Source organism: Saccostrea cucullata, unplaced genomic scaffold, assembly GCF_032062105.1.
Source record: "Saccostrea cucullata isolate Sc308-1 unplaced genomic scaffold, CSIRO_AGI_Scuc_v1 ctg594, whole genome shotgun sequence".
Lineage (NCBI taxonomy): Eukaryota > Metazoa > Mollusca > Bivalvia > Ostreida > Ostreidae > Saccostrea > Saccostrea cuccullata.
Window position 1 is genome coordinate 57866 of NW_026926577.1, and position 26069 is coordinate 83934.

At 33.4% G+C, this 26069-nt stretch overlaps 3 protein-coding genes across 3 annotated transcripts; all 3 read right to left on the reverse strand.

Annotated features, from left to right (window-relative positions):
- Positions 1 to 6698: 6698 nt before the first annotated feature.
- LOC134272112 (neurotrypsin-like) lies at positions 6699 to 9737 on the reverse strand. Its single transcript, XM_062754349.1, has 6 exons — positions 9580 to 9737; positions 9034 to 9194; positions 8226 to 8382; positions 7807 to 7988; positions 7133 to 7384; positions 6699 to 6712 (listed from the first exon to the last, which is right to left on the reverse strand). The coding sequence occupies exons 2-6, from the start codon at positions 9089 to 9091 to the stop codon at positions 6699 to 6701; spliced, it is 663 nt and encodes a 220-aa protein (XP_062610333.1). The 5' UTR covers positions 9092 to 9194; positions 9580 to 9737.
- Positions 9738 to 9892: 155 nt separating this feature from the next.
- On the reverse strand, positions 9893 to 22675 carry LOC134272113 (scavenger receptor class A member 5-like). Its single transcript, XM_062754351.1, has 5 exons — positions 22633 to 22675; positions 21465 to 21628; positions 10551 to 10692; positions 10161 to 10324; positions 9893 to 9897 (listed from the first exon to the last, which is right to left on the reverse strand). The coding sequence occupies exons 2-5, from the start codon at positions 21499 to 21501 to the stop codon at positions 9893 to 9895; spliced, it is 348 nt and encodes a 115-aa protein (XP_062610335.1). The 5' UTR covers positions 21502 to 21628; positions 22633 to 22675.
- Positions 22676 to 22688: 13 nt separating this feature from the next.
- Positions 22689 to 24421, reverse strand: LOC134272114 (neurotrypsin-like). The gene is made up of 5 exons (XM_062754352.1): positions 24383 to 24421; positions 23802 to 24003; positions 23460 to 23607; positions 23090 to 23256; positions 22689 to 22777 (listed from the first exon to the last, which is right to left on the reverse strand). The coding sequence occupies exons 1-5, from the start codon at positions 24419 to 24421 to the stop codon at positions 22689 to 22691; spliced, it is 645 nt and encodes a 214-aa protein (XP_062610336.1).
- Positions 24422 to 26069: the final 1648 nt, after the last annotated feature.

Genomic DNA, 26069 nt, shown 5'->3' on the forward strand with positions numbered 1-26069 from the left:
CAAATAATTATTATTTGGTCCAGCATAGTTTTTTAACCTGATTCGAGTATGCTGAATCCGAAAAAAATATGCTGGCCTTCATGAAAATGACGTTAAAGAGGTCAAAATGGCGATTCAAAATGGCGGACATCAAATTTTTCTAATTTGCTCTTAATGTCGTTCAAAATGGAGAAATAATGAGTGAATATCTCACTGAGTGTAATAAAACTATATAAAAAAAATATAATAGGATGCTAACATTATTAGTTAAACTCAGAAAATTTAGTGGTTTCTACGCTTAATTCGAATTTTCTCTGATTTTTTTAATCTATTGTTTCTGTATTCTTCTTTGTTCAGGATTTTACATTTGCAAATATCCATACACTGCAAATTTGTATTTTTCCCTCTACATCTCACTATTCTTAATGATGGTCCTGATTTTTAAAAAGAAGGCTAGAAATAACTTCTAACGGCAAATAATTATTATTTGGTCCAGCATAGTTTTTTAACCTGATTCGAGTATGCTGAATCCGAAAAAAATATGCTGGCCTTCATGAAAATGACGTTAAAGAGGTCAAAATGGCGATTCAAAATGGCGGACATCAAATGTTTCTAATTTTCTCTTAATGTCGTTCAAAATGGAGAAATAATGAGTGAATATCTCACTGAGTGTAATAAAACTATATAAAAAAATATAATAGGATGCTAACATTATTAGTTAAACTCAGAAAATTTAGTGGTTTCTACGCTTAATTCGAATTTTCTCTGATTTTTTTAATCTATTGTTTCTGTATTCTTCTTTGTTCAGGATTTTACATTTGCAAATATCCATACACTGCAAATTTGTATTTTTCCCTCTACATCTCACTATTCTTAATGATGGCGCAGCTGTAAGTTAAAAGTCGAAATGGCGATTCAAAATGGCGGATATTCATCTTTTTTTCAAATTATTTAATTCTTAATGTCCTTTACATAGTAGAATGGATTTGTGAATATCTTACTGAGCGTAGTACAACTATGTAAAATGCCAACAGAACACTAATTTGATCACTTTAAATAGGAAAATTTAGTCGTTAAATTTGAAATGTGTTAATTAGCTTAAAATGGCCATTCAAATGACATCCTATACACTCGAACTTCGTAAAATACCCAAACTGCTTAATTCTGGTTCGTTTTGGAGAAAATAAATTACAATTTGTTTTTTTATTCATGACTTAATGTTCAAATATGCAATGAAAGTTGAAAGATATTTTTGTTAATGACTTAGGATTTTTATAACACGGATTTTTGTTTAATTACTTCAATTGTTAAGATAAATATTTGACGACAATTCCGAATGTCTCACCATGCTTTTTCTTATAAAAAGTCAATAATATCATACAATAATTGTTGTGTTGAGGACAATATGAAAATTAAGCTACCCCAAGAGCAGTATCCCCCGAGCATTAAGGCGAGTGAACATTCAGTTGTTGGGAACTCTTGGTCTATTTTTAGTCCAGTGTAGAAAAAAATAAATGTTTATGTTCATGTGGAAGTCTGGAATGTCTAGTGCAACATAACTTAGTATGATTTTTAAAATGATTGACCACAACCAATTATAGGGCTAGTAATTGGTACATCATATAAATCTTAATATATTATAGTATCCAAATATAAACATATATTTTAAGAATTATCAGTATAATATACGTAAACCATAAATTTTCTTAATTGTCCAGCTCTGATTCTGTGTCCCTATACATTTACATTTTGTTATTCTCAGTCAAAAATTCAACTGCATTCTCAAATATTTCATGCTGTAATTTATTATTGAGCAGTGTACACTTTGTATATATCAATTTAAAAATGTTGAAATTTACGAAATCTGAAAGAAGAAAATGTTTGTGTTCAATCCCCCCCTCGATTCTTGATATATAAAACCTTACACTATCCTAACAAAGAAGTGTGGATCAAGTTGCCTTGTAAAGTTCTTGAAGTGTTCAAGAAAATTTTGTTGTCAAGAGAAGTGTTGACTAGATCGAAATCAGGAATGGCTTAAGCCTATTCGTACGAAAGCTTGTAAGAGATAGGAATCACGAGGAATCTGCAGGCACTCTTAAATTGCATAATTTTACATCTTTTCTCGCCAAAATATGCACACAATGTGATTTCAGATGATCAAGTGTGAGAGTTTTCTTGCTAATAGAATAACCTTTCTACCCTAAAAGACAACAAATCTTTACGAGGTCACAAAATAAAGAGCCACATGTCTTGAATATCAGAGATTTTTTATACCCCCCCCCCCCGCTTGAAAAGCGGGAGGGTATATACATGTAGTAAGTAGTTGATTCCGTCCACCCGTCTGTTACGCTTTGCGGTACCCATCTTTTATCCGCAACTCCTCTCACTCCACTGAATGAAATTTGATGAAACTTTCGTAGAATCTTTATTACATATTGGCATTGTGACCTCCTATTTTACTTTTTGATCCGACACATATTTTGGGTTTCCCATAGCAAAACATGGCAACTGTCATTTTATTCATATGGGAGACCAGGATATCATTTAGTGAGCTAATTGCTCACAGTACCTCTAGTTCATTTTGCATATGGTTTTGAATAATAAAATAGAAATTTAACATCTGAACATTAATGTGCTGTTTCTTGAGAGTTGGTTGATTGATTGTATAATTGTTTAACGCCGAGTCGGCAATTTTGCAGCAATGTTTCGGCGGAATAGCAGTTTAAATAATCGGTTTTTGAAGGATTTTGGTTTCTCTGGCGGCCCTCAGAGAGCTTACTCTTTTTCGACCTCCAGAGAAACGATCTTTTACATGCCAAGGGGGTTGTCATCCTTGATACGGGGCACCATTCTACTTGAGTGTTGAAAATACCAAAATTCCGAAGATAGACTGAAACATATACCAAATAAAGCTGGAATAGAAGATGTTAGAGGATAATACCAAGTTTTTATAAGTGCTAAAAAGCTAGAACAAAGTGTTCGATGAAATCGGACAAGAATTTCTTCAGTTATAATTGATGGTGTCCCGAGGGATGTTGAGGTAGCGGGTTGATAATGATCGGATTCGGGGGTGATTTTTGGTGGACAGGGGGCTCAAAGGCTTTGGAACACGTACGGTCAAATACGAAGGGGGAAAATTGGACACTTTTAACTACCGGTATTTCCAGAAAAAAAATGAATCATTTTTTCCCGTATTTTTTGTTCATATTTTACATGTATGGACTAATCAATATACTAGATATATAAAAAACAAACTGCAATTCATTTTCTGCAAAACGAACCAGAATTAAGCAGTTTCTACGAAATTCGAGTGTACCAGACGTCATTTTGAATTGCCATTTTGAGCTAATTAACACATTTCAAATTTAACGACTAAATTTTCCGATTTAAAGTGATCAAATTAGTGTTCTGTTGGCATTTTACATAGTTGTATATCAGTAAGATATTCCTATGTAAACGACATTAAGAAATAATTTTTTTTTAAATGATGGATATCTGCCATTTTGAATCGCCATTTTGACTTTTAACTTACAGCTGCGCCATCATTCAGTTGTAGAATAGTGAGATGCAGAGGAAAAAATACAAATCTGCAGTGTATGGATATTTTCAAATGTAAAATCCCGAACAAAGAAGAATATAGAACAATATACCAAAAAATCAGAGAAAATTCGAATTAAGTGTAGAAACGACTAAATTTTCTGAGTTAGACTAATAATGTTAGCATTCTATTATCATTTTTATACTTGTATTACACTCAGTGAGATATTCACACATTATTTCTCCATTTTGAACGATATTAAGAGAAAATTAGAAAAATTTGATGTCCGCCATTTTGAATCGCCATTTTGACCTCTTTAACGTCATTTTCATGAAGGCCAACATATTTTTTCAGATTCAGCATACTCGAAATAGGTTAAACAACTATGCTGGACCAAATAATAATTATTTGCCGTTAGAAGTATTTTTTTCTATAAATCGGACCAGACTATCAATAGAAAGAATGAATCAGAAATAAACTCCTCTCTAGATTGTGCCATATATAATACATGTACCTGAATTTATTGCTCAATGCACATATCGAAAACGCAATCAATATCGAACTTATGCGGTTTCAAAATGGAATTCAGGTTTTTAATCATTTTTGTGCATACCCAAGCTTAGAAATATACACGGAGACACCGCATGTGTTCGATATTGGTGGCGTGCTCATATCAATTTGTTCAATGAGCGGTTTGAGTGATATAGTTTCATAACTGCAACGGTGTGTGCAAACAAATTGAATAACGCGCGTTAGCGCGTTATGAAAATTTGTTTGCACACACAGTTGCAGTTATGAAACTATATCACTCAAAAAATAATGATTCATTGCTTATATTTACATTTTTAAAAATTTCTTCCTTAACTGCAAATGTGATTTTTCTATTTAAAAACCTATGTATTATCCTTCGTGTAAGCTACATTAAATGGATCAGCCAACGTAACAGCCTCTGGTCAATTTGAACGTGATTTTTTGAATTTCGCTTGTGACGTTGTACTTCCTCGGCGTTCAACGATTATGACGTCAAACTAAAAACGCATGTTTTACCTCTTGGCACCTCTGTGTTATGGTGTTTTGAATGCAATAGATTTCCATTTTTTTTATATGCAAAAAATATATGTAATGTAAATATATCCATATGGCACAGCCGTGGGAGGAGTTTTGAAGAAGATTTCTCTTAATTAATATGATCTTACTTTTACAAAGTACTTTATTCTCGAGCGTTATCATTTTTTTTCTTTAATTTTTTCTTTTTAGAAAAAGTCAATTTGATTAAAAACAGATAGTTAAAAAATTTTTTGCTTGGTCTGTTTATATTTTTATACTAGGGCCTATAAACTTTCTGTACTCACGTTTCCTTTCGATCATCGGCACTCAAACTGGCATCTAATGTATAATTAAAAAAAGAAAGAGAAAGAAAGTTTACATTCACGCGTAATAGTACCAAAAACATGAACTTGAGTAATAAAGACAATAATATTGAAGTGTACATCTTTTTTATATACGTGTCATCAGCTTGGGAAAAAAATGATACAAATAACGAACAGTAATCAAGCTAAAAAAAATACCACAAACAATGCAAAACTGTGAAGAAAGCAAAAACACGGATCTGGAAATTCCGTAGGTGGGATCAGGTGCCGAGAAGGTGTAAGAATCCTCAATTCGGAATAAAAACAAAGATCTTACAATCGGTAAAAAATAAGCCGGCCAAACTACTACCCAATGTTATATTTGCATAAAGGCATTATACCGACCATGGGATTTAAGAATTGCCGACTTTAGACTTCCTAAATATAGAATATCACACTGCTGTTTTGATCTCGGCCCTGGTATCAGCCCGAGCGGTTGGTATCGGCCCAAGCCCGGAGGGCGCGGGCCGAGAACCATCCGAGGGCTGATACCAGGGACGAGATCAAAACAGTGGTGTGATGTTGTTTATATCATATATCTAAAACCAAAGAAACACAAACAAATATTTAGATAATTTTCAATCAAAAAGTGAATATAATTTTGTCGTAACAAAATTAGAGTTATCTTTCTTTATTTCGATGTTCTTGGAGATGTTGCTTGACTGCGAATAATCATCTATAGAGAAAGATTTACTTGGTCTAGTCATTAAAAAGAAAAGCCCTAGTGTTTTGAAACATTTCATTTCGAAGCACATTATATATAACAAAGATTTAAAAAGGTAAAAAAAAAACTTCAAAAAAATATTCTACTTTCACTTCAGATCGAACCGGGGTTACAACTTCTTCAACGAATCGTTACAAGTTGTAAATCTGAAATTTATAGTAACTGTTTGTTTTGTTTACGATATTTATCAAATTAAAAATGGCACATTTACATGAACACTTTGTATTGTCTTACTGTCAGAGCAAATAAACATCCTTTTTTTTTAAAACGTGATTTGTTGCTGTCCTAGAAGTAAACAAGAGTTACCTCTCTTACGTCACAAGTACTATCATTTGGCGCACTTTTTAAAAATTTTTTTTACAAAATTCTAATATAAATAAATATTTTTTAAAGATTCTGGTTAAATTGTTCGATATATAATGTTTCTCTTTAATACTAAAATACGAATTTTAATCTTAATTCACCCAAATAAAACAGAAATAATGATTTAAAATTTGAGGGCGAGACAGCCCCTTGACGACGGGCCGAGACAGAGATATCTCAGCCCTGAGGGCGAGACAGCCCTACTTCCAAGGTGCTGTCTCGCCTAGTCTAAAACGCCTGTATCAGGGCTGATACACTACTAGGTATATGATATAAGATTAACGTACATGTATCTATTATTAGGCTGCCTCGGTTTAAAATCCGATCATACTCGGAGCATGCTCTTGAGTATCGAATGAGTTGTGAGATATTAACACCATTTGCAGATGATAGTGAGATATATAGAGAATAATACATACTCTTTTCCAAATCACATCCTGTATCAGCCCGAGACACCAATATCAGCCAGAGGGCGAAGGCCCGAGGGCTGATATTGGTTGAGGGCTGATACAGGATGTGATGTGGAAAAGGGTATGTATTTATATGTTTGTTACATACTTAGTAATAAAATACAGCATACATTAAGTTGAGAAGAAAATAAGTAAATAATCATGCATGGACTTCTTACATACATATGTACATGGCCTATTGTCTCATATGATTTGGGTTTGTTTCTACTTCTATTCTAATGCACTCGATCTGTAATTTGAAAATTATCTAATATTATTTGTAAATTAAGATTAACCATATTTTCAAAAAGTTAAAATTAAGAGAATATGAATCCACCAAAAGTTGTGTATGATCACAAGTACTGTTTTTGTGGTTTAATTTACTAAGGGTGGGATATTGATCCGTATCAGCCCTGCAGGGCTGAAACCTATATCAGCCCTGCAAATCCATATCAGGGCTGATATGGCTATTGTGAAGTCAGGCATATCGCATATGCAAAAATCCTGTATTTATTACTAAGTGTGTAATAAAACTGCATAATTAAAGCAAAGTTGAAGAGGGTGAAGTTGATATAGCTGTTAAAAGACTGGTGTGTGTCTTTATGAAATAAATAGAAACTTTACCCTTTTTATGTATATATTTTATAAAATAAAATAAGTTTATTTTTACCTTTTTTAATTGTACTTCTCAATTTCCAACAGATAACAAGAACAATGAAAATGGCGACAGAAAGAGCTGCCACAGAAATGCCCACAAACAATCCTGTATTATCATTGATAATCTCCTCTTCTTTGTCTGTTTCATCTGATGTCTCCTCATTTCCTTCTGTTGTATTCTTTGGTTTCAATACAGTTTCTGTAGTTGGAACATTTTCTTGTGAAGTTTGTGACGACTTCGAATTTTTCGTCGATGAAGTCACCCCTAGTAAAAATAGAGAAATATGGTATAGTTATAAGTCGAACTGTTTATTATTTTTAGATATAAGATTAGACTATATATATTATATTTGAGGCATGTTAAATGAAATATTGAACATAGCTGACACAATGATCAGTTTGAGGCTTATGATTTACTTCCTTACATTTCACAGGCACTGTCCTTTCATTTGGTAAAAGTGAGACAAATTAAATTCTGAAGTATTTTCACTAATATTAATGAGAAGCTTTAAACCATCTTTTTCTACAGATAAAAACTATCTTTATTTTCTAGTTTAATCCGCATGCATGCCCTAAAAGATGGATCTAATAATTTAAAAATGAAATTAAGCTAACTAATTGTTTGACAACTTATTGTAAAATTTTAATTAGTTCTTTCGTGTAAAAATTGGTTTATGGGGGACTTACGTGTAAACTTTTGATTGAGAATGACACCGACATCAGGTGAAGATGATCTGGAATATAAATCTGTTCCATTAATGGTAAAGGAACAGTCACGTATTGATCTCTCATGTCCAGCACAATTTAAATCTCTAATCCAGACCGGACCTGATCCGCGAAGGTATGTTCCATTGGTGATGGCTACTCCGCTAAAAAGGAAAGGCTTATTACAGGAAATAGTAAATAACTTAACAAATATACGCATAAATTAAATTTGGATATTGTAATTATATAAAGCTTAAGAAATATATCATTAATCTCTCAGTATTCTTCGATCTTGTACTTTTTAATGAAAAAAACTTACCTAGTGTGCTGACGATGCTATTTAATTAGCTTTTGTAAATTTTATAAACGAGTGCTTATTTATTAGTTGTGATAATACGTACGATTGAAATCCCAGTTGAGTACAGATAACTTGAGCGTTTTTGCCAGATGACCACACACTGGAGGATGACACGCTTCCCCAGGTTCCTCCTACTGATACTTCTACTCGACCTCTGTCGTACTGACCATCTGATACACGGACCGCATAGTCGTCCATACCTGTATTTTTCATTATAACAAACAACTATATTAATTGTAGCCCTTTTCATCATGAAGTAATCTTTTAAAGTTTTTTTTTCCATTCATTCTAATGACAAAAATGTATGAATGGTTTAGGTACGTTGTGGCCTAATCCAAATGATGATAAACCTGCTCATGTTTGATATCCTTTCTTACAATTCGTTTATAGTGATATATTTTATTCCGCATATACCTATATCAAACTTAACCTTTATCTGGGTCATACCCTTGAACCGGGTAAAATTTAACTATATAGTGATGTATGTTTATTAAATGTCAAAATCTTCTGATCTTCTGATTACAAGATTTCTTTATTTTTCCTCTTGCATTTGTCAATATTTATAGTGACATTTTTAATACCTTAACCTCCAAATGTTGTCAAAACGTACCCTCTAGGCCATGGTTTGAAGTAATTTGAATAAGCACTAAGTAATATTTTATATATGTGTGTCCTTTCAGGCACAGTTCATCTCTAGGTTTTGACCCTCTCGATGATATATTATCTTTACTCAAGACTGCTTTGTTGCAAAGTGCAAAACCTTATTGCGTAGTCCGTATGATTACAAAATTTTCCAAATTGTTTTAAGTAGAATACCATTCCAATTCTGGTATAGATCTTTTACTTGCTACCTGTGCATATAACTCCTTGGAACTCGGTTGACACCACTTCTCCCTGTCCATAATTCATTGCGCACTGACCTATAACCCTTTCATTTCCAAGACATGAAACAGAACTAATCAGCCTCCATCCTGTTTTACGTCCAAAATGGTTATAGGCAAAGGCTTTGAAGCTGGCAATGAGGGCAAAGAAATTAAAGTTTGATATTTAAAATTATTTTAAATAAAGGTTTATTAAAGTGACAAGCCAAACGCTGCCATTGTTGTTTACAAACATTTATAAACATGAACCACTTTTGATATGGCAACGATAGGGCCAATATATAATTTAGAAATATGAATGTTTATACAAATTTATCTTTTAGACTTAAATATTGAATTATATTGCCTGAACATATCGTTATTAACTAATATGAATATCAGTTTCAGTTTTTTTAATGAAAAAGTTGATATTGTATGCTGGTTTAAAAAACATGGCAAAAAGTGGAAGCTAGGAGTGTTTACGCCTTTAATAGATCAAAAACTAAAAAGAAACCCTTAAAGGGGAATCTTCATTACGTAGGGAATCCAAGTTGCCGACAAGCAACTGTTGCCTCCTGTCTTCTCCAATGAATAGAATTTTCCTGGTGTATATAACCGTTTAAATTTCCAAGTGATAGGCGAAGGGTCCCTTGGTGTTGAGCAAGACCATCTATAACACTGAGTGTAAAGGAGTCTGAAATAGAATTACCCTAATAGAAATTGACTACATGTACTTCTCTTTTTTCTTATCCGTACACATATCATTTAATAACAAGACACATCTCCAAGCCATTTAAATAAGCAATCTTAATGATGCATTATTGAATATTAGAGGTTATGTAAGAGATGCTTATGCTGAACATTTCAAAACAGTAATAACGTCATAAAATAAAACGCATACTGTAAAACAACTTTTATTCGCGTGCGAGAAATTTTCGCGAGAGCTTCGTTATCGCGAATATTTCTCGCCGCGAACAGGTCCTTAAAGTCTCTTTTACTATTAAAACAGTTCCAAAAACGGCTTAATCGCGAAAATTAATCGTCGCGAACTAGTTTATTCTCGGTAAATCGCGAAATAAAGTCGTCGCGAATAAAAGTTGGTTTACAGTAGTTCTTGCCTTCACAGGAAAGATACGCATATTGTTCTGTTTTGAATGTCCCATCGATAATCAAAGAACAATCAAAAACACTTTCTTCTGTACCAGTACAGGAAATTGAGGATGCCCAGCGACGAGCATACTTAGAGGGGAATGCTTTAGATCCCTCAAAGTAAGCTACATTTCTGAAAAAGAGCATAAATCCTTACGTACTGTCATTCTCTCAAATCAAATGTTCATTATAAATATTTTGCTTGTAATAAAACATTTTTTTAACATTAGATAAAGGAATTAATAAGCAATATGATACAACAGAATGCAGCCATATATACTACAATATGTCAAAATTTAAATTGTAATTTTACAAAAATGGATCATTTATAAAATGTCACATATTTGACGTCGTCTTACGTTGTAAATCCAAGTTGTCGACAAATAACCTTGGCTTCGTTTTGACCTACTGGAGGTATGTACCCCTTTTCTCCCTCTATTGTAAACTCTATCAAACCAGTCTTTGTACTGTTACCTCCAACAAGGGATACCTTAGGAGAGTCTGAAATCGAATGTTTTTACTCTTTTTAACAGCGAATCATGCAAATGTGGCTAAATATTCTCCTCTCCTTTGTCAGCATTTGCTTTTCAAATTGATATTTGGCAGACAAAAATACATTTTTATTTGTGAAAAAGACATTGACTTGAATTATTACAGGCTTAAAGAAAATAGTGGACAGAACAACATTGTAAGGCACTGAATACCGGTGTTTGATTTTAAATTCAAGGCACTGAAATTATTTTTTTCGATACACATTAGATGTAATATATTTTAATCGCAAACAGCTGTTTTTAAACCTATAATATAATAAAACTTTGTTTTTAAACCATAATATTCACAATTTTGGTAGAGGACTCAATGCTGATTACAATCACGTCAACAGTTTGACTGCCTGATGTCCATGAGTAAAGAAGAAGTTTTTAAAGACTGCATTATTTAAAGTGGTTTTGGACCCACCCCTCAGGCCCCAGGGGGGCAGGGGCCATGAAATTCAAAATTTTTGTTCCCCATCACCCATAGATGTTGTATACCAAATTTCGTTGAAATTGGTTCTGTGGGTCCAGAGAATTTACTGAGTTTACTCAGGTGACCTAAAAAGTTTGAGTTATTTATCCTTAAAGTTGGGGTGATTACGGGTACAGTATTATGTTTTGGCACCTATTGGCTTTGCGGAAAAAACTATGTTGTACCAATTGCAATACATGGAATACGCTGTCTTATTACGGATGTACTATACGGTGGAAAAAGGCGTTGACGGAATGATTATTCGCAGTTTTCTAGACGGATCGTCAGGGTACCACAATGGATCATCAGGCAATATGGTGACGGGAAGATTGCAGCGTTGACGGAAGCAATATGAGTATATCAATAGAGATATATCCCATAACATGGTCCGTATAGGTCACCTGAGCATCATGTAACAACTTTCAAGTGATTGAATTTGCTTCATGTTTTTAGCTAGATGCTATTGCATTCACAATTTTGAAAGAGGCACCATTGCTCATCATAACTATACACTTATTTCCAAGACTTATTTACTTATCAATTGCTTAGTTATACAGTATATTCATCTTTATGTGTAGTATTGCTGTTATATATTATGGCATTCCAGTTAGCATTCCGTGCGGTAGATTTTGCATTTCAAAATGATGTAGACACAGTATTATATGTGGTGCTTTCTTCTTTATAATGATGACCTTTCGGAACTCTGTTAAAAAATCGGTTTTTCTTTCTATCAACTTGAGGAACTCAGATCTTTCCTATGGAACTCCGTCACTGCCCTATTGCAGAACACAACAATTACATTGTGTCAACCTTCAATTACATTATGTCAACTCTTTATGACATTTATCCACACTGCTGTTGCATCGTGTCAACTTTCCTTCACAATATGTCTACTCTTTATGACATTTACACATACTACAATCATGTTTCGTCAACTTGCATTTCCTTATGTTTACTTTTCATGACATTTAATTCGAAACAATTACATAAATGTTGTGTCACCCTTACATTACATTATGTCAATTGTTTATGACATTTACACATACTACCATTACATTTGCATCAAGCTAACAGTACAAAATGTCATCTCATTATGACATTCTAGTTAACATCTTTTTACATTGAATAAAATATCATTTCAACTCATAATTACGTTAAGTTGATTACAAATTGCATTGCACCAGTTTTCTAATAAATTGCATCAACTATTATTGACATTTAGTCAAAAGACTTAATTTTTTTCATGATGTAAATATATATATAGTCATATTTTGATAACTCAGTATTGCGTTGGATTGATTGATTATTATGTGATCTAAGGATGTACTATAGATAAAGACTAATCTTACGTACCTCAAGTCAAAAGGACACAACTATATGTGAAAAGGTTTTTTTTAATGTCAACTCATCCATGGCGTTAGGTCCACTATTGAATGCAATCACTGCCCGATAGTAAAAACTATAGATACATTATGTCACTAACCATTGCATGATATCAAAAGTTCATACAGAGTGTAAATGGCTTTTTACATTTCTTCAAATCTCTATTTCATGAAATCGAAAAAGCCTTTAGTTAAGGTTATCAAATCTTTAAGTATTGTTTATTTGGAATTATATTACGTAAAAAAATCGTACCATTATTTCAACACCGATTTACATGATGTAAATATATTATAAATATATAACATCAACATTGTATTACATAAGGCAGATGTATTCATCATGATGTTAAGATATTTTTACATCATCTCATAAAGAAATGACATAAGGTAAATATATGTTAACATCACGTAATGATAAATTGACATAATAAATGCCTAGTTAAGGTATAAGGCATTGGCATCTTCGCTAGCAAAGGGTTTCTGATACGCTACTCTCCTCATAAACCCTTGGCATACGGTGAAGTCAAAAGACGGGATTGTTTTCCGTCACGTGATCTCGAATCTATCAGGTATGCACAGATTGCGTCATCGCCAGAAATAAAGACACGTGTTCAAAAAAATTATATCAATGATTTTTCAAGAATAATTAAGAAGCAGTAATTGAGTTATGTCTATTCATTATTTATAGAACAAATCTGAAGCTTCAATATGGATTCTTAATCACATATTTAGAAGATACTGGATGACACCATGGCTATTCATAGAATTGAATGTTATCTTACGGACCGTTGTTTACTTGCGTTTTTCATTTCCGGGATTAAAGAGTGAAGATGTATCCCGAACGCAAATATCGTCATTTACAAAAAATAATTGCTGATTGGTCGACCTGGATGTACTGAAATCCAATCAGAACTCTGGAAAAAAAATCCCAATTTCTATGAACACCGTAGGCCAAGGGTTTATGAGGGCAGTAATGGCGTTCGATAATCAAGGTATCATACATTGGATATATCGATATCATTTCGATAAAAAAATTGCTCTCAATTGATTTCTTCTCCCCACTATCACTCTCTCCACACATTCACTTCCCACTCTCCTTTTCCTCCCCCCTCACTACCCACTGTTTGCACTCCCACTCCACTCTCTCTCCCCACTCTCACTCCTCTCTCCCCACTCTCCCTCCTCTCTCCCCACTCTCACTCCTCTCTCCCCACTCTCCCTCTCTCTCTCCCTCCCCACTCTCACTCCCTCTCTCCCCACTCTCACTTTTTGCCCACTCTTACTCCATCTTTCCCTACTCTGTCTAGGGAGAGTAGGAAAAGATAGAATAAGAGTGGGTAGAGAGAGTGGGAGTGGGGAGAGAGAGGATCTACTCTCATCCCAACTCTTTCTCTTCTCTCGCCCTCTCTCTCTATCAAATACAGCGAGAGAGATGGTAGGAGGCTAATTGTGATTAGGAGAGAGAAAGGAGAGTAGGCAGAAGGTGTGTAGATAGAATGGGAAGTAGTAACCGCCCACTCTCACCCTCTTTTCTCTCCCTCACTTTACCTCTCCGTCTCACTCCTCCTCCCCTCCCATTGTGTCATTTTCTCTGTCTCCCCACATTCTCACTCTCTCTTTCTTTTTTTTTTTTTTGATTTTGTCCTTCGGACTAAGTTACTTCTATCTCGTGTGAAATAAACTATTTATATGCATAATACATCGATTTTCATAATTGTTTACAATTAAAAATAATGGATATAATTCTTTTTCCATAATAAAGAGAATATTCTTTCGTTGTTGTAAAATAAAATTATAAAATGTCTTTTCTTGATCTTTTTATTTTAAGTAAATTTATCAGAATTGACTATTTATGCAAAAAAATATTTTGTCATTTAATTTTACAAGGGCGATAACTTAAGACAAAAAATTATAGAGACGGTATACCAAAATATTCTTCAATTCACTTAATATATATTTTGGGATTGACATTCAATATCTTTATCCCTTGTTTGCAATCAATTTATTTGAATTCTATATTTTGAATATTTTTTTCTGCTCATGCAGACATTGTGAGGTTGCGTTGATACGAGCCAAAATGCACTTGCATCTTGACTCCCTCGTTGTTCTACACTGAAATCAGTATTTTATATTTTTGCTTTGAATTGAATTGTTCGTTTGGTATTTTATTCAATATGTACTGTTTTTAAAACTACAATTAATCTATATTTGTTACATGGTTCTACTCCTCTAACCATAGGTTTTAACTTTACAGTTTTTGATAGGTTAACCGTTAGGCCTTCAGCGTATGAGTGAATGCTCACCTATAATTACGGGTATTGGCCATGCATGCCGCTGGGAATATACAAATAATTTAATGTAGCAGTGAAACATACATGTACATTAAAAAAAGAAATTTGACAAAATTCCTTGAAAAAACATAGCCGTAGGAACCGGGAGGGGTCCGGAGTCCGGGGGAGGGGCGGGACCCTCCCCAATAATTTTCCCCCTCCCCAATAATTTTCCCGATGTATAGAATACTATACAGCTGTAGAAAACTAAGCTACATTATGCCTGTGTCCCCTCAATAAATATGTTTGATAACCTTTCTTTTTTTTTTTTTTTTTTTGCTTGTCAAAGAATTTTTCATAGTTAATAGTAACCGAACTGACCACCCTCTTTTCCCCAAAACTGAAATTGCTTCTTACGACCCTAAAAAAGGATTTTTCTACTGCTACATTAAATTGTATTTTCCCAGAGGCATGCATGGCCAATACCAAACGAACATTAATATTCAAAATATGAAATACCGGTTTCAACGTAGAACAACGAGAGTCAAGATGCAAGATTGGCTTTTGTCAACGCAACCTCACAATGTCTGTGCAGAAAAAATATTCAAAATATAGAATTCAAATAAACCGATTGCAAACAAGGGATAAAGATAGTGAATGTCAATCCCGAATTATATATTTAGTCAAATGAAGAAGATTTTGGTAGACTGCCTCTATGTATTTTTATTTGAAGTTATCGCCCTTGTCAACTTAAATGACATAATCGTACTCTAGAGTAGGATTTTCCCCCAAGGGGAAATCTCACACCAGAGTAAAATTTCCCCTCTTTATTTATCGGAGTAGGATTTCGCCGTCGTTATAGAGTCAATATAAACCATTGCCGCAATACCTTTGTGAAAAAAAAGATAAACAGCAAACTGATTTTTAAAAGGTAAATGTGTGGGTTTAATTGCTTACGTTGTAAGGCAAATAATGTAATCTCAAAGCAAAATATTTAGCTTTCAAATGAAATGTAAATATTCTCAAAATATAATGAAACAAACAAAAATGGATGTCTAGATTGGTATATATTTTTTGACCTACATGTATTTTTGTTGTAAATGATTACAATAATAAAATTTCTATAATATTTAAAAATTGTAAACTTACTATGATGTTCAAATTTTAGAAAGAATTTTTAAAATATTTTAGGGGGGGGGCTACTCTACAAGACCGTTAACATACATAATTATGTATGTGGTGGAGTAAAAAATGTCCTTGAAGCCCCCCCCCCCCACTTTAACCTGGAACAAGAAAAATGTTAAGGGATAAAATGTTAAGGGATAAATATAATTGAAATAACATGATTTCCATTCAACTTTGAAGTTTTCACTAACCTAGTGGTGTAACAAAACACCAATATAACAAATTATAGTCGTTTTTTTACCAATTTTTCTTTCCGTGTTTATCAGTCTTTGAAGTTTACTATTTTTGTCTCATCTTTTTGCCAATCGCAGATAAGATAATGGGCACTCCAAAAATATAATCAGATCACTCGTTTTGTACAAGACATTTGGCAATTTTTAAAAAAAAAATACAATCTTTTAAATTATCTAGATATTTCTCAATGAAGCAAGGTTTGCTGGAAAATATTCCTGGAAAAACATCGTGCGCCAATCAATGCATTACTATCAAATCTTATCCTGGACAACCAGAACCGAAATGGACAGGGACTTTGTAATGTTTCAAGATTGAAATCCCTGAATCATCCCTGTAAGAATATATAAATTCGAGGTTTTTTTGGAAGAAAAGAAACTGATAAGATTTATCGCAAAATTATGGACTGTAACACCGACAAACATGCATGTGTTCTCTGTAGAAACCACACATACTTGTGAACAGAACCCCCCCCCCCCCCCCTAATATTCAATATTTCTTCATAAATTAGCCGTCCTAACCTGTGATTTCTTGCAATCTTGGTACAGTTTACAAAAGTTCCATGGGGTCTGGTTTGCGAGTTGCATATGTAAGGACAAAGGCAACACCAGATTACTGAGGAGTTTCTCGTAAATTTCCCCCCATAGAACGTCTTACCCTTTGTCAGAGAGGGCCAGGACTGGCTTCCAACTAAACGTGATGATGACATTAACGCGAAACAGTCACTTTCCGGTCAGGTTATTTGTCCTGCCACCTGTTCAATCGCCACCTAACTACCACAAAACCCGCTACCATTACAGTAGACTATCATAATCATTACATTCACCCCAAAACTGAAAGAAACCAATTGCGCAATTTGAGTTTTTGAGACGGTCAGCTTACATTTGTGTTCTCCTCACTGGCGCATTGTAATAATTTTTAAGGTCTTCCGTCTCCAACGGAAGACCTTATTGTTTTCGTTCGGTTTCTTTTTCCCTATTATTATTAAGGTCTTCCGTCTTCACGGAAGACCTTATAGTTATTCTATTGTTTCTTATTATTATTCTTTTTTTTTAGACAAAATTTTGTGCAGACGATTTCTCGTAAACTATTCGGTGGATTTCAATGAAAATTTCAGGAATTATAGGTCATTATATGAATTTTATATAAAATTCCGTTTGTTGGAAAATTCGCTACCAGTGCCAAGTTATGGGCAATTTCCTGATTTTAAAATGCAATTTTGTCTTCGAATGTTCTCGAAAACGGCTCAAGATATTAACTGGAGACTTGTTAGAGATGATAGACCATGAGTTATAGATGTGCAATTTTGCCTTCGTTTGCGTCGTCAGTACTTCCGGTCGCTACAGGAAATGAATTCAAAATGTGCACTTTTTCAACTTTTTTTGTTTTTCAATATTTTTCTTTGATATAATTAATGGTAATTAAGATCCTACTGGAAAGGCCAAATATATAATTTATTTAAGAATTGATCAATCCACACACTAGATATTCGCATTTAAAAATCTGAAGCGTGTTCAAGATGGCGGCGGTCTCCGTAAACTCCGCCATTAAGCAAGTCGGGTTCTAGAAGGTCAGCTGAGCGTTTAGATGAACGAAACTTCTACAAAAAAGATTTATGAAATGTAAAGGATTCTTTAGATTGCTACATCGCAATTACGTTGCATTGAGTATAGTTTTTATATGAGGTTTCCTCAAACTTCTATTGAAATTGCTTTTGTCTGCATCTCATAGTAGAATACAACATGACTACAAGTGGAAATACGATGAATACAATCTTTTGTTTTGCACCAGGGAAAACTTATCCTAAACCATGGTTATAAGTAATAGCTTTTCAAGAAACTTGCCTGACTTAATATTCACTATGTTTCTGAAGTATTACTTGACTTCTGTTTATTTTACCTCGCAGTCTTATGACATATTAAATGAATAGAAAAGACAAAAATAAGAAAAACATTTTTTAAAAAAGATTGTTTATTAAAGGTAATATAAATATTCTTGTAATAAATGCAAGTTATTGAACATGAAGAGTATCAGATTCCTTGACCGTCGGAGGGCGAGTGAATTTTTTTTTTCAGTGAAACATTCCAGTCTTTTCATGAACGTGTAACTCATCTCCACTTTGGGGGTAAACAGGATACAAAATTCGTGGAAAATCTCACCGAATTCACAGCTTTAGTGTTACTTGGCCGTCTACGATATTATATTTGTACCATGTGATAAATATACTTTCTTACGCTCGAAATTCCGGTTATAAGAACATACATTTCTAATTTTCATTGAAGCTATCAGATCCATTATATAGATCAAGCATTTCAAAGGAATAGCGCGAAGAACTACTTGTGACGTTTGGCACGAAATAATATATCATGGCCGACTTCAGTAGTAGACAAATGGCGACAATACTGCAGAAATATATAACATTGGCATGCTTGTATATGGTTTTGCATGGAATAAAAAGTTGAAAACATATCGAATAAAGGAAAGAAAACAGTATCATCTGTTCATCACTAATAGATTATCTATCCTAAAAATTACTGTTAAAACTCAAGTAACAAGTTCCGATGTGATCATCTTGAGCAAGTTTGGCGCGAAGATTAACTCGTGGCGTTTAACGTAAAATTATGAATAGTGACCGCCATTCATTATTCTAAGACAGATGAATTGTTTCAGAAGTAATATACAAGTAGATTTAGAGATGTGGTCCCAATAGCGTAACAGTAAGCGCTTTATATTTCCATGCTGGCGACCCGGGTTCAATCTCCTTTGTTTCCATAAAAAGTTTTATCACTTTTTCAGCTCGATTTTGCGAAAGGGGGGGGGGGGGGGGTCAGAATCGGACGGAAGACCTCTCGTTGCTCGCAACGAGTTTCTTTTGTAGTTATTATTATTATTATTTTTTTTCTTACCGATTTTGTGCACGCGATTTCTCAGAAACGGCTTTCTGATTCTCACCAAATTTTCAGATCTAATAGATATTTATCTGAACCTTGTCGGAAATTTTTCGTAAGTACGTCGTCACTTCCGGTCGTGAGATATGGACGATTTACTGATTTTTAGAGGGTCAGCTTGTCCTTATTATCCTAAACGACTTAAGATATCGATCGAGATTTTCAGTGAAGGTAGAGGAAGGATAGTAGATGTGACATTTTGCATATAGAGCTTTCCAGGTAAGAAGGCATCGACGCTCGCCTGGGATCGAAAAATAGCCTCATACTCATCTCGCAAAAATTGACACGTTTTCTTTTATATCTTTTTACCTGTTAATATTTTGTTAAGACATATATAATAAAAAATGTGCAATATAGTAAGACCTTTCATTTGATATCAAGTAAACGGGTTTAGTCCTTCAAATTAGGGGCATAGAGGGGCTGATATAAATCTAGTCTTTAACTTTTTTGTTTTTCAATATTTTCAAATGATATTAGTATAGTTGATAGAAACATTTCTTATTAGGTTGAATATATAATTCGTTTGTAAATTTATAAATTCAAATCGAGATATCAACATTCAAAAATCTGAAGCGGGAACTAAATGGCGGCGGTCTCTGTCAATTCAGACATTTCGCAATAGCGGTTAACAGAGGCAGCCGAGCGTTTGCTTGAAGGAAAGTAACATAAGGAGCAATGAAATGTGTAGGGATACTTGGATTGTCACGTCGTAGGTAATTCTGTGTCAAACTACATTCACAATCCAAGGTCTCCTTACAAGTTTTCTTTAATTGGTTTTGGTTGTTTCTCAAAGTAGAAAAAAGAAAAGAATTAATGTGCAAATTAAGTACGCATTGATGATATTATCTAAATCAAAAGGATTTAATCAAAAGAGAAAAGGCATGATTCTATGATGTTTTATCAAAGATCATAGTCAAAGTCATATCTCATCTTATCGAAAATTCGGACGGAAGACCTACTCGTTGCTTGCAACGAGATCGCATCTAGTTATTTATATATTTCTTTCTTAGATTTAGATATCTAGGACACTGGAGAAGGAAATGAAATTCATCTTCTATTTAAGAAGGCTGGGGGGTCAACAAATTCATCACAAATTAACCACCAGATTTAACTTATTTTTTTAGATACGGTATCTTAAGCTGTCAAAGTTGGCAAAGAAAAAATTCCTACATTTTAGTTTTAAAATTTGATCATTTTTGTATATCTTTATATGGAGCTATTCTTTTAAAGGAGAATGAAATATGCAAAATGGCTGCCACCCCCAGCCTCTTTAATGACTATCAATAACACAGTATATTCTATCATCTCTGCTCTTGCCTGGTACCTTCCGCATTCTATGTTAAGATAATATGACGAAATTCAAGTCTGATGCGGGAAATGTGCTTTTGTAAATTGATTTGAAAAGGTCTTGTTAAATAGGGTTGCATTTTACAGAAATTGGATTGGACAATGTGCTTATGTAAAAAACATTTTGTCGAATTATCCATAAATGCATTGCACTCTTGGATATGAATATCTAGGATTCTGTTTTTATATATATGCACGAAATGAGCAAAGTTTAATACTTGTTGATTCATCATGAAATTGATTTAAATATATACATGTACATGTAACCAACATGGGAAGCAATTTTACAAAATATTTAGGACTAAAACAATGAGACCACCATTACAGCTTTTGACAGAAAAAATACATCTATTAAAATGTATCTTTTTTTCTAACTCTGACTTTTTATTGAATACACTGTACCTTATTATAAAGCATTAATTTAACTTTGATTAGCATATTTTTGATAAATCAGTCTTATTAAATTTCTAACCAATAATAGATTTTTAATTATCAAAGATTGATCATAGGTCAATAAAAAGCTCTTAATGTGCAAGACCGCGGAGCATTAACTGGTAAGATTAAAAATATGCAGCTTACGTCATTTCTATCTGTTACAATCAAAACATTCAATGATAGACAATGAAACACGGGCGGGTACATTTTGTATTGTTTTATTAACTTTGATATTGAATACTGTTCGTTATCTCCATGTACAATATTTTGAATCGCTGCAGTCTCCAAGATTCCATGCCGTCATTGAACGGCAATGCCGAACAGCAAAGGTTAGAAAGGGGTAACATTGTTTATAATATATGAAAGTAAAAAGTATAATCAGCAAATATTTAGATTTTTTAGAACCTACATATATATCAGTAATATAATCTTGTCATTAAAAAGCCTTTAAGATCCAAGCAAGAAAATACCAGAGCAAATAACAGAAGCTGCTTGCGAAGTTTCCATTATTCCAGATACAAGCAGTTTGCAGTCAAACAAAGTGGGTTCGTTCCCATCACAATTTGCCGTAGAAAGCCACTGGTGTGAATTTTCTTGGTGAAATATACTCGATTTAACAGCAAATCCAAAGCGACTGAAAAGACATTGATACACAGTATAAGGTACCTGTAGTAAAGGTTTGGCAAAATGTCCGATCTTTTCAAATATGAAGTAACAAAACTGATAATTATTGATACCTTGAAAAAAACTCGATATTATAATACTTTTCTTTCAAAATTAACTATTTGGTGGAATTATTATTGTTGTAAAGATCGTGTGAATGTCAAATATTTTAAAATGTTTTCATTTTATTCTGGGGTTGGACGTCACTTCCAAGTTTTGAAGTATATCGATTTTATGAACAGTTTCAAGCTCAAGAAGGAGTATAGCAAACACAGACCTCTATAATATCAGAGGTTGGGTCAGGTGCCATCAAACCCGCCCTGTGCTCATTGTCATGATCGAAAAATAACCGAAAAACCCGTCGACAATTCAGTGTGTAAATAATAGCCTAACAATATATAATTATGAAAAACGTGTCAGCATTTGACCGATGATAAGTTGTATTTGCTGACAAGGTCATTGTATCGACCAAAGAACTTACGAAAAAAGATGACTTTTAAACAACATCACTGATATTCTTGTTTCATCAAATGTCAGTAAGTTACCTCGTTTTAGAAATTGTACATATGAAGAGTATGCTCTTCGTATCGAATAAACTGATAAATATAAACCTCGTACATGTATGTATGTTGCTGAATCAGTAATGGAAGTTGACGATTGGAAAGTTGAAGTCCTCACGTTTATCATAAAGCTTGGTTGTTAGAATACCATTAACATCTTTTTCAAAGAAAATATCCAAAAATGAAACAGATCTGTCGGATTCGAGTATTGTTATGCTCAAACTGACCTGAATATAAAGATGACATTAAAATAGAAATAACCATTCTTAGTTGACAGTACGTTGTCGATATATCTAAATGTCGAGTTGAAAGCCACGCGTATTAGATTTTTGAGACTACTACTTTTTTTAATTTACCCTACTGTGAGAATCTAAATGTAAAATGAAAACAAAATAGCAAACTTGTGTCCCACTACCTCGGTTTTTGTAAATGTCTGCACACCGACTTTGCTGCGTTGTTTTCCCAGTGGGTTCAATCTCGATATCTATCCGCCAAGAAGACCTCCACAACACCTTGAGAAGTAGTATTCCCAACCAGTCTTACCATAAAACTCTCCCTGTCTATAGTTATAGACTTTTGTAAGGAAATGTCCATAATATTCAACTTGGGTTTTAATTTTTTACTTTGATCTTAATTGCGCTAGAATTCAGTATAGAACATCATTTCTTTATAGGAAAAGAATCTTTCAACAAAACAATGTACAATCTATATCTTTAAGAATTATAACACATTGAAATTATCAATTTATATAATAAATACAATTGTATATTCCTTCATATTTTTACTTACAGTAAATCTCTCATGAGTTCTACATGCATAAAACGTAGTTGCTTTGTATTTAAACAACGCACTGAACACAACACACTGTTTACCTTGACAAATGAGCCCTGCATCTTTTATTCGGTAATCGGAAAACCCGTTTATGGACAAAGGACACTGTAAAATATTTAGCTCGTTCCCTGTACATTTAAAGTCCTTGATCCAGACTCTGTAATCCAGGTATCCAAAGAACTCTGACTGTACGGCCAAAGCCTTTCTCCTACGTAATTTTAAATATGCAACGAAATACTGGAAAAATTCACAGGTTTTCTTGTTTAATTTCCTCTTTATTAAATATTTGAGATGTTAGGATACTTTGGATTTATTCTGCTAAAATCTTCAAAATGTATAACCTATTATTCATGTTAAGTAATATAATTTCTTGGTATACTTAATGCTGAAATTTAAAAAAAATCCCCTTACGAAGAAAATCCAAGTTGTTTACACGCAACAGTTGCCTCTTCTTGTCCCCAACCGTCTGCATCTAAAGTTCCCCATTCATTTTCCAGGAAAAACCGTACAGTTCCATACCAACTTCCATTATATATTTCTAATACGTTTTCAGCTACATCTGTATAAACAATTGATCATTTAAAGCGAACTGTTCTGTTTTCACCGATCATTATAATTGTACGAGAGAGAGAGAGAGAGAGAGAGAGAGAGAGAGAGAGAGAGAGAGAGAGAGAGAGAATTGTACGAGAGAGAGAAGAGAGAGAGAGAGAGAGAGAGAGAGAGAGAGAATTGTACGAGAGAGAGAGAGCAGACCTGCACAAATAACACCAGCTTCTATTCTTGGAAAAAATTTGTTTCCCAAGACTTCGACATTACAGCTTAAGATCTGTGCATCTGAGGAACAGGAATCCTTTACTTTAATCCAAGTTAAGGTTGGTGTTACACCATAAAGGGTGTTATTTACAGCTAGACCAGTTTTCCTGAAAAGAAAACGAAGCATACCTCTGTATAACTGCTACAAATGTAATGCTTTAGTATACCATAATATTCATATAAACAAGCAGAGGCTGCTTTATAACGCATCCATATTAACAAAATTTACACAAGAACATTATGTCTTTTAGATGTCAACATCATGCCTACTGCATAGATCTTAATCTTTTTTAACATTAAGTAAATTACAAAAAATAATAAGCATTAGCTTTTTATAAAAGGACAAAAGAAGGACTTGTATCTTAAAAAGGTATCCCAAATTTTTAATGCTCCAAAATTACAATATCAAGAAATACAGATGTTAATGCTGTCTCTCTGCATTACCCCTTTATATCCAATTTTGCAAACAATATTCGCTGTTGAATGCGTCCAAGTGCTTGCGTCAATTCCTCCCCATTCACCGTCCAAATAGACTTCCACTCTTCCTGCGGTGCTTCCATTGTTAAGGCGAACTCTAAATTCCGCATAATCTATTTAAAAAAGCATATCAAACATGGGTCAACTTAATTAAGGATCGACAAAAACATGTCAAGTCCAGTTATACCTATAATTGTGCAAAAATGTCTGCGTCAAAAGTTCGAACTAAATTCTTTATTTTGATTTTATATGGATATAACTTGTTAAATTCACAGGTCCACAGGACTTAGCTAAAACAGCGTTTTACTGTATACTGTAATTTAAATGTTGAATTAGTGATTTTTTTATAGCTTTAAGCTTACCAGTGCAGACTACACCTTCCAGTTCATTGCCCCGTTACTACGTTTGGACAGTCAATGAGATTGATTTCTGTTCCGTAGCAACTAACTTGAGTCAACCATTCCCAGTGGCTGAATCCGTAGACGTCATTTACAACTGGTAACGCTCTAGAGCTGAGCATTGAAAGAAAGCTGATGTTTAAAGAGCTCTCTTAAGCTTGACTGTGTGTGATAAAATGTGATAAAAAATATGAGGTTTACATAAAACATCGAAGACGATGTTTACTAAGCATGATATAAAAATTTATTTGCTCCATCTCAAGTAAGATTAGATATTCTACATCTTCTCAATGATAACATCATATTGGATAAAACTTGTACCCAATTAGTTTTACAAATCAAATCAAAAGAAATTCATGAAATACATGGATACGCTTTGTTTCTCCATTTTTTCAAAAAAAAAATCTCTGAACGAATTTTCTAATATTGCGTTTTATATCACATCTCTGAACAATATAAAGGTATATATAAGAATATATATCGCAGACTATTTGAGGTTCTTACAAGGGTTTCTGTAGATGTTTACAGAACAATGAAGCTGATTTTTCATTCCAGGCTTTTTTGTTGATTCCTCCCCACTTTCCATCAATTTGAATTTCAACCCTACCTGCAGATGTATTCGACGCTAATCGATAGTGTACACTAATTAAATTACAAAAGATAAAAATGAATTATATTTATATATATGTAACCAAACTATTTTATTCAATTCATTTTACCGAATACAGTACTGAATTTAACACACAACTGATGATTACATAAATTAAATAAATCTAGTGGAGTACCAGTTTATCAATTTTATCTCTATCAAAGCATTACAGAATGAAGCCAGATAAGTGATATTGTTAAAAATAAACAAAATTATAGCGAATTTTATCAAAAATTTAGTGTCTTCTAAAGCCTCTCATTATTATTATTATTATAATTATTATATCAATTGTTCATAGAGCAAATTAAGCTTTATAGAATGTTTTCCCATTTTGATACAGTCCAGTAGTGATTGTTCACTACCTAAACAGTAGGTGCTCTATCCAATTCAAAGAATATATGGAACCAAACATGCTACTCCTAACATATATATGTGAAATGACAATAAAAACTTTATGAACTCTTTCATTATACCAGTGGAGAGGATTTTAAAGAGTTTCAAAAGATCTTATACAATTGTCTGAAAAGCAGAGCTTATGTGAGGTAAAGAGCTCAAAGACTTTGGTAAGCAATTATACCTAAATGTTCTAATCAGATTATGCTTCCCCCTCTTTTTCTTCTATTACATAAGTGAATGTACAGGGCAGTAAAATATAGTTTTGGATAAATTTTATCTAAACTTTAA

What these genes read in the sequence shown, in the direction of transcription:
- LOC134272112 (XM_062754349.1), bottom strand. Translation starts at nt 9,091, where the DNA reads ATGAATTATGGACAGGGAGAAGTGGTGTCAACCGAGTTCCAAGGAGTT. An exon ending in CCAAGGAGTTATATGCACAG is followed by an intron (nt 8,383 to 9,033) that starts GTAGCAAGTAAA and finishes TGAAAAATACAG; the next exon opens with GTATGGACGACTATGCGGTC. An exon ending in TCTCAATCAAAAGTTTACAC is followed by an intron (nt 7,385 to 7,806) that starts GTAAGTCCCCCA and finishes TATTTTTACTAG; the next exon opens with GGGTGACTTCATCGACGAAA.
- LOC134272114 (XM_062754352.1), bottom strand. Translation starts at nt 24,421, where the DNA reads ATGGAAGCACCGCAGGAAGAGTGGAAGTCTATTTGGACG. An exon ending in AGTGGAAGTCTATTTGGACG is followed by an intron (nt 24,004 to 24,382) that starts GTGAATGGGGAG and finishes TTACATTTGTAG; the next exon opens with CAGTTATACAGAGGTATGCT. An exon ending in AAACAACTTGGATTTTCTTC is followed by an intron (nt 23,257 to 23,459) that starts GTAAGGGGATTT and finishes AAAATTACGTAG; the next exon opens with GAGAAAGGCTTTGGCCGTAC.
- LOC134272113 (XM_062754351.1), bottom strand. Translation starts at nt 21,501, where the DNA reads ATGGAAACTTCGCAAGCAGCTTCTGTTATTTGCTCTG. An exon ending in AGCTTCTGTTATTTGCTCTG is followed by an intron (nt 10,693 to 21,464) that starts GTATTTTCTTGC and finishes ATTCGATTTCAG; the next exon opens with ACTCTCCTAAGGTATCCCTT. An exon ending in CGACAACTTGGATTTACAAC is followed by an intron (nt 10,325 to 10,550) that starts GTAAGACGACGT and finishes GCTCTTTTTCAG; the next exon opens with AAATGTAGCTTACTTTGAGG.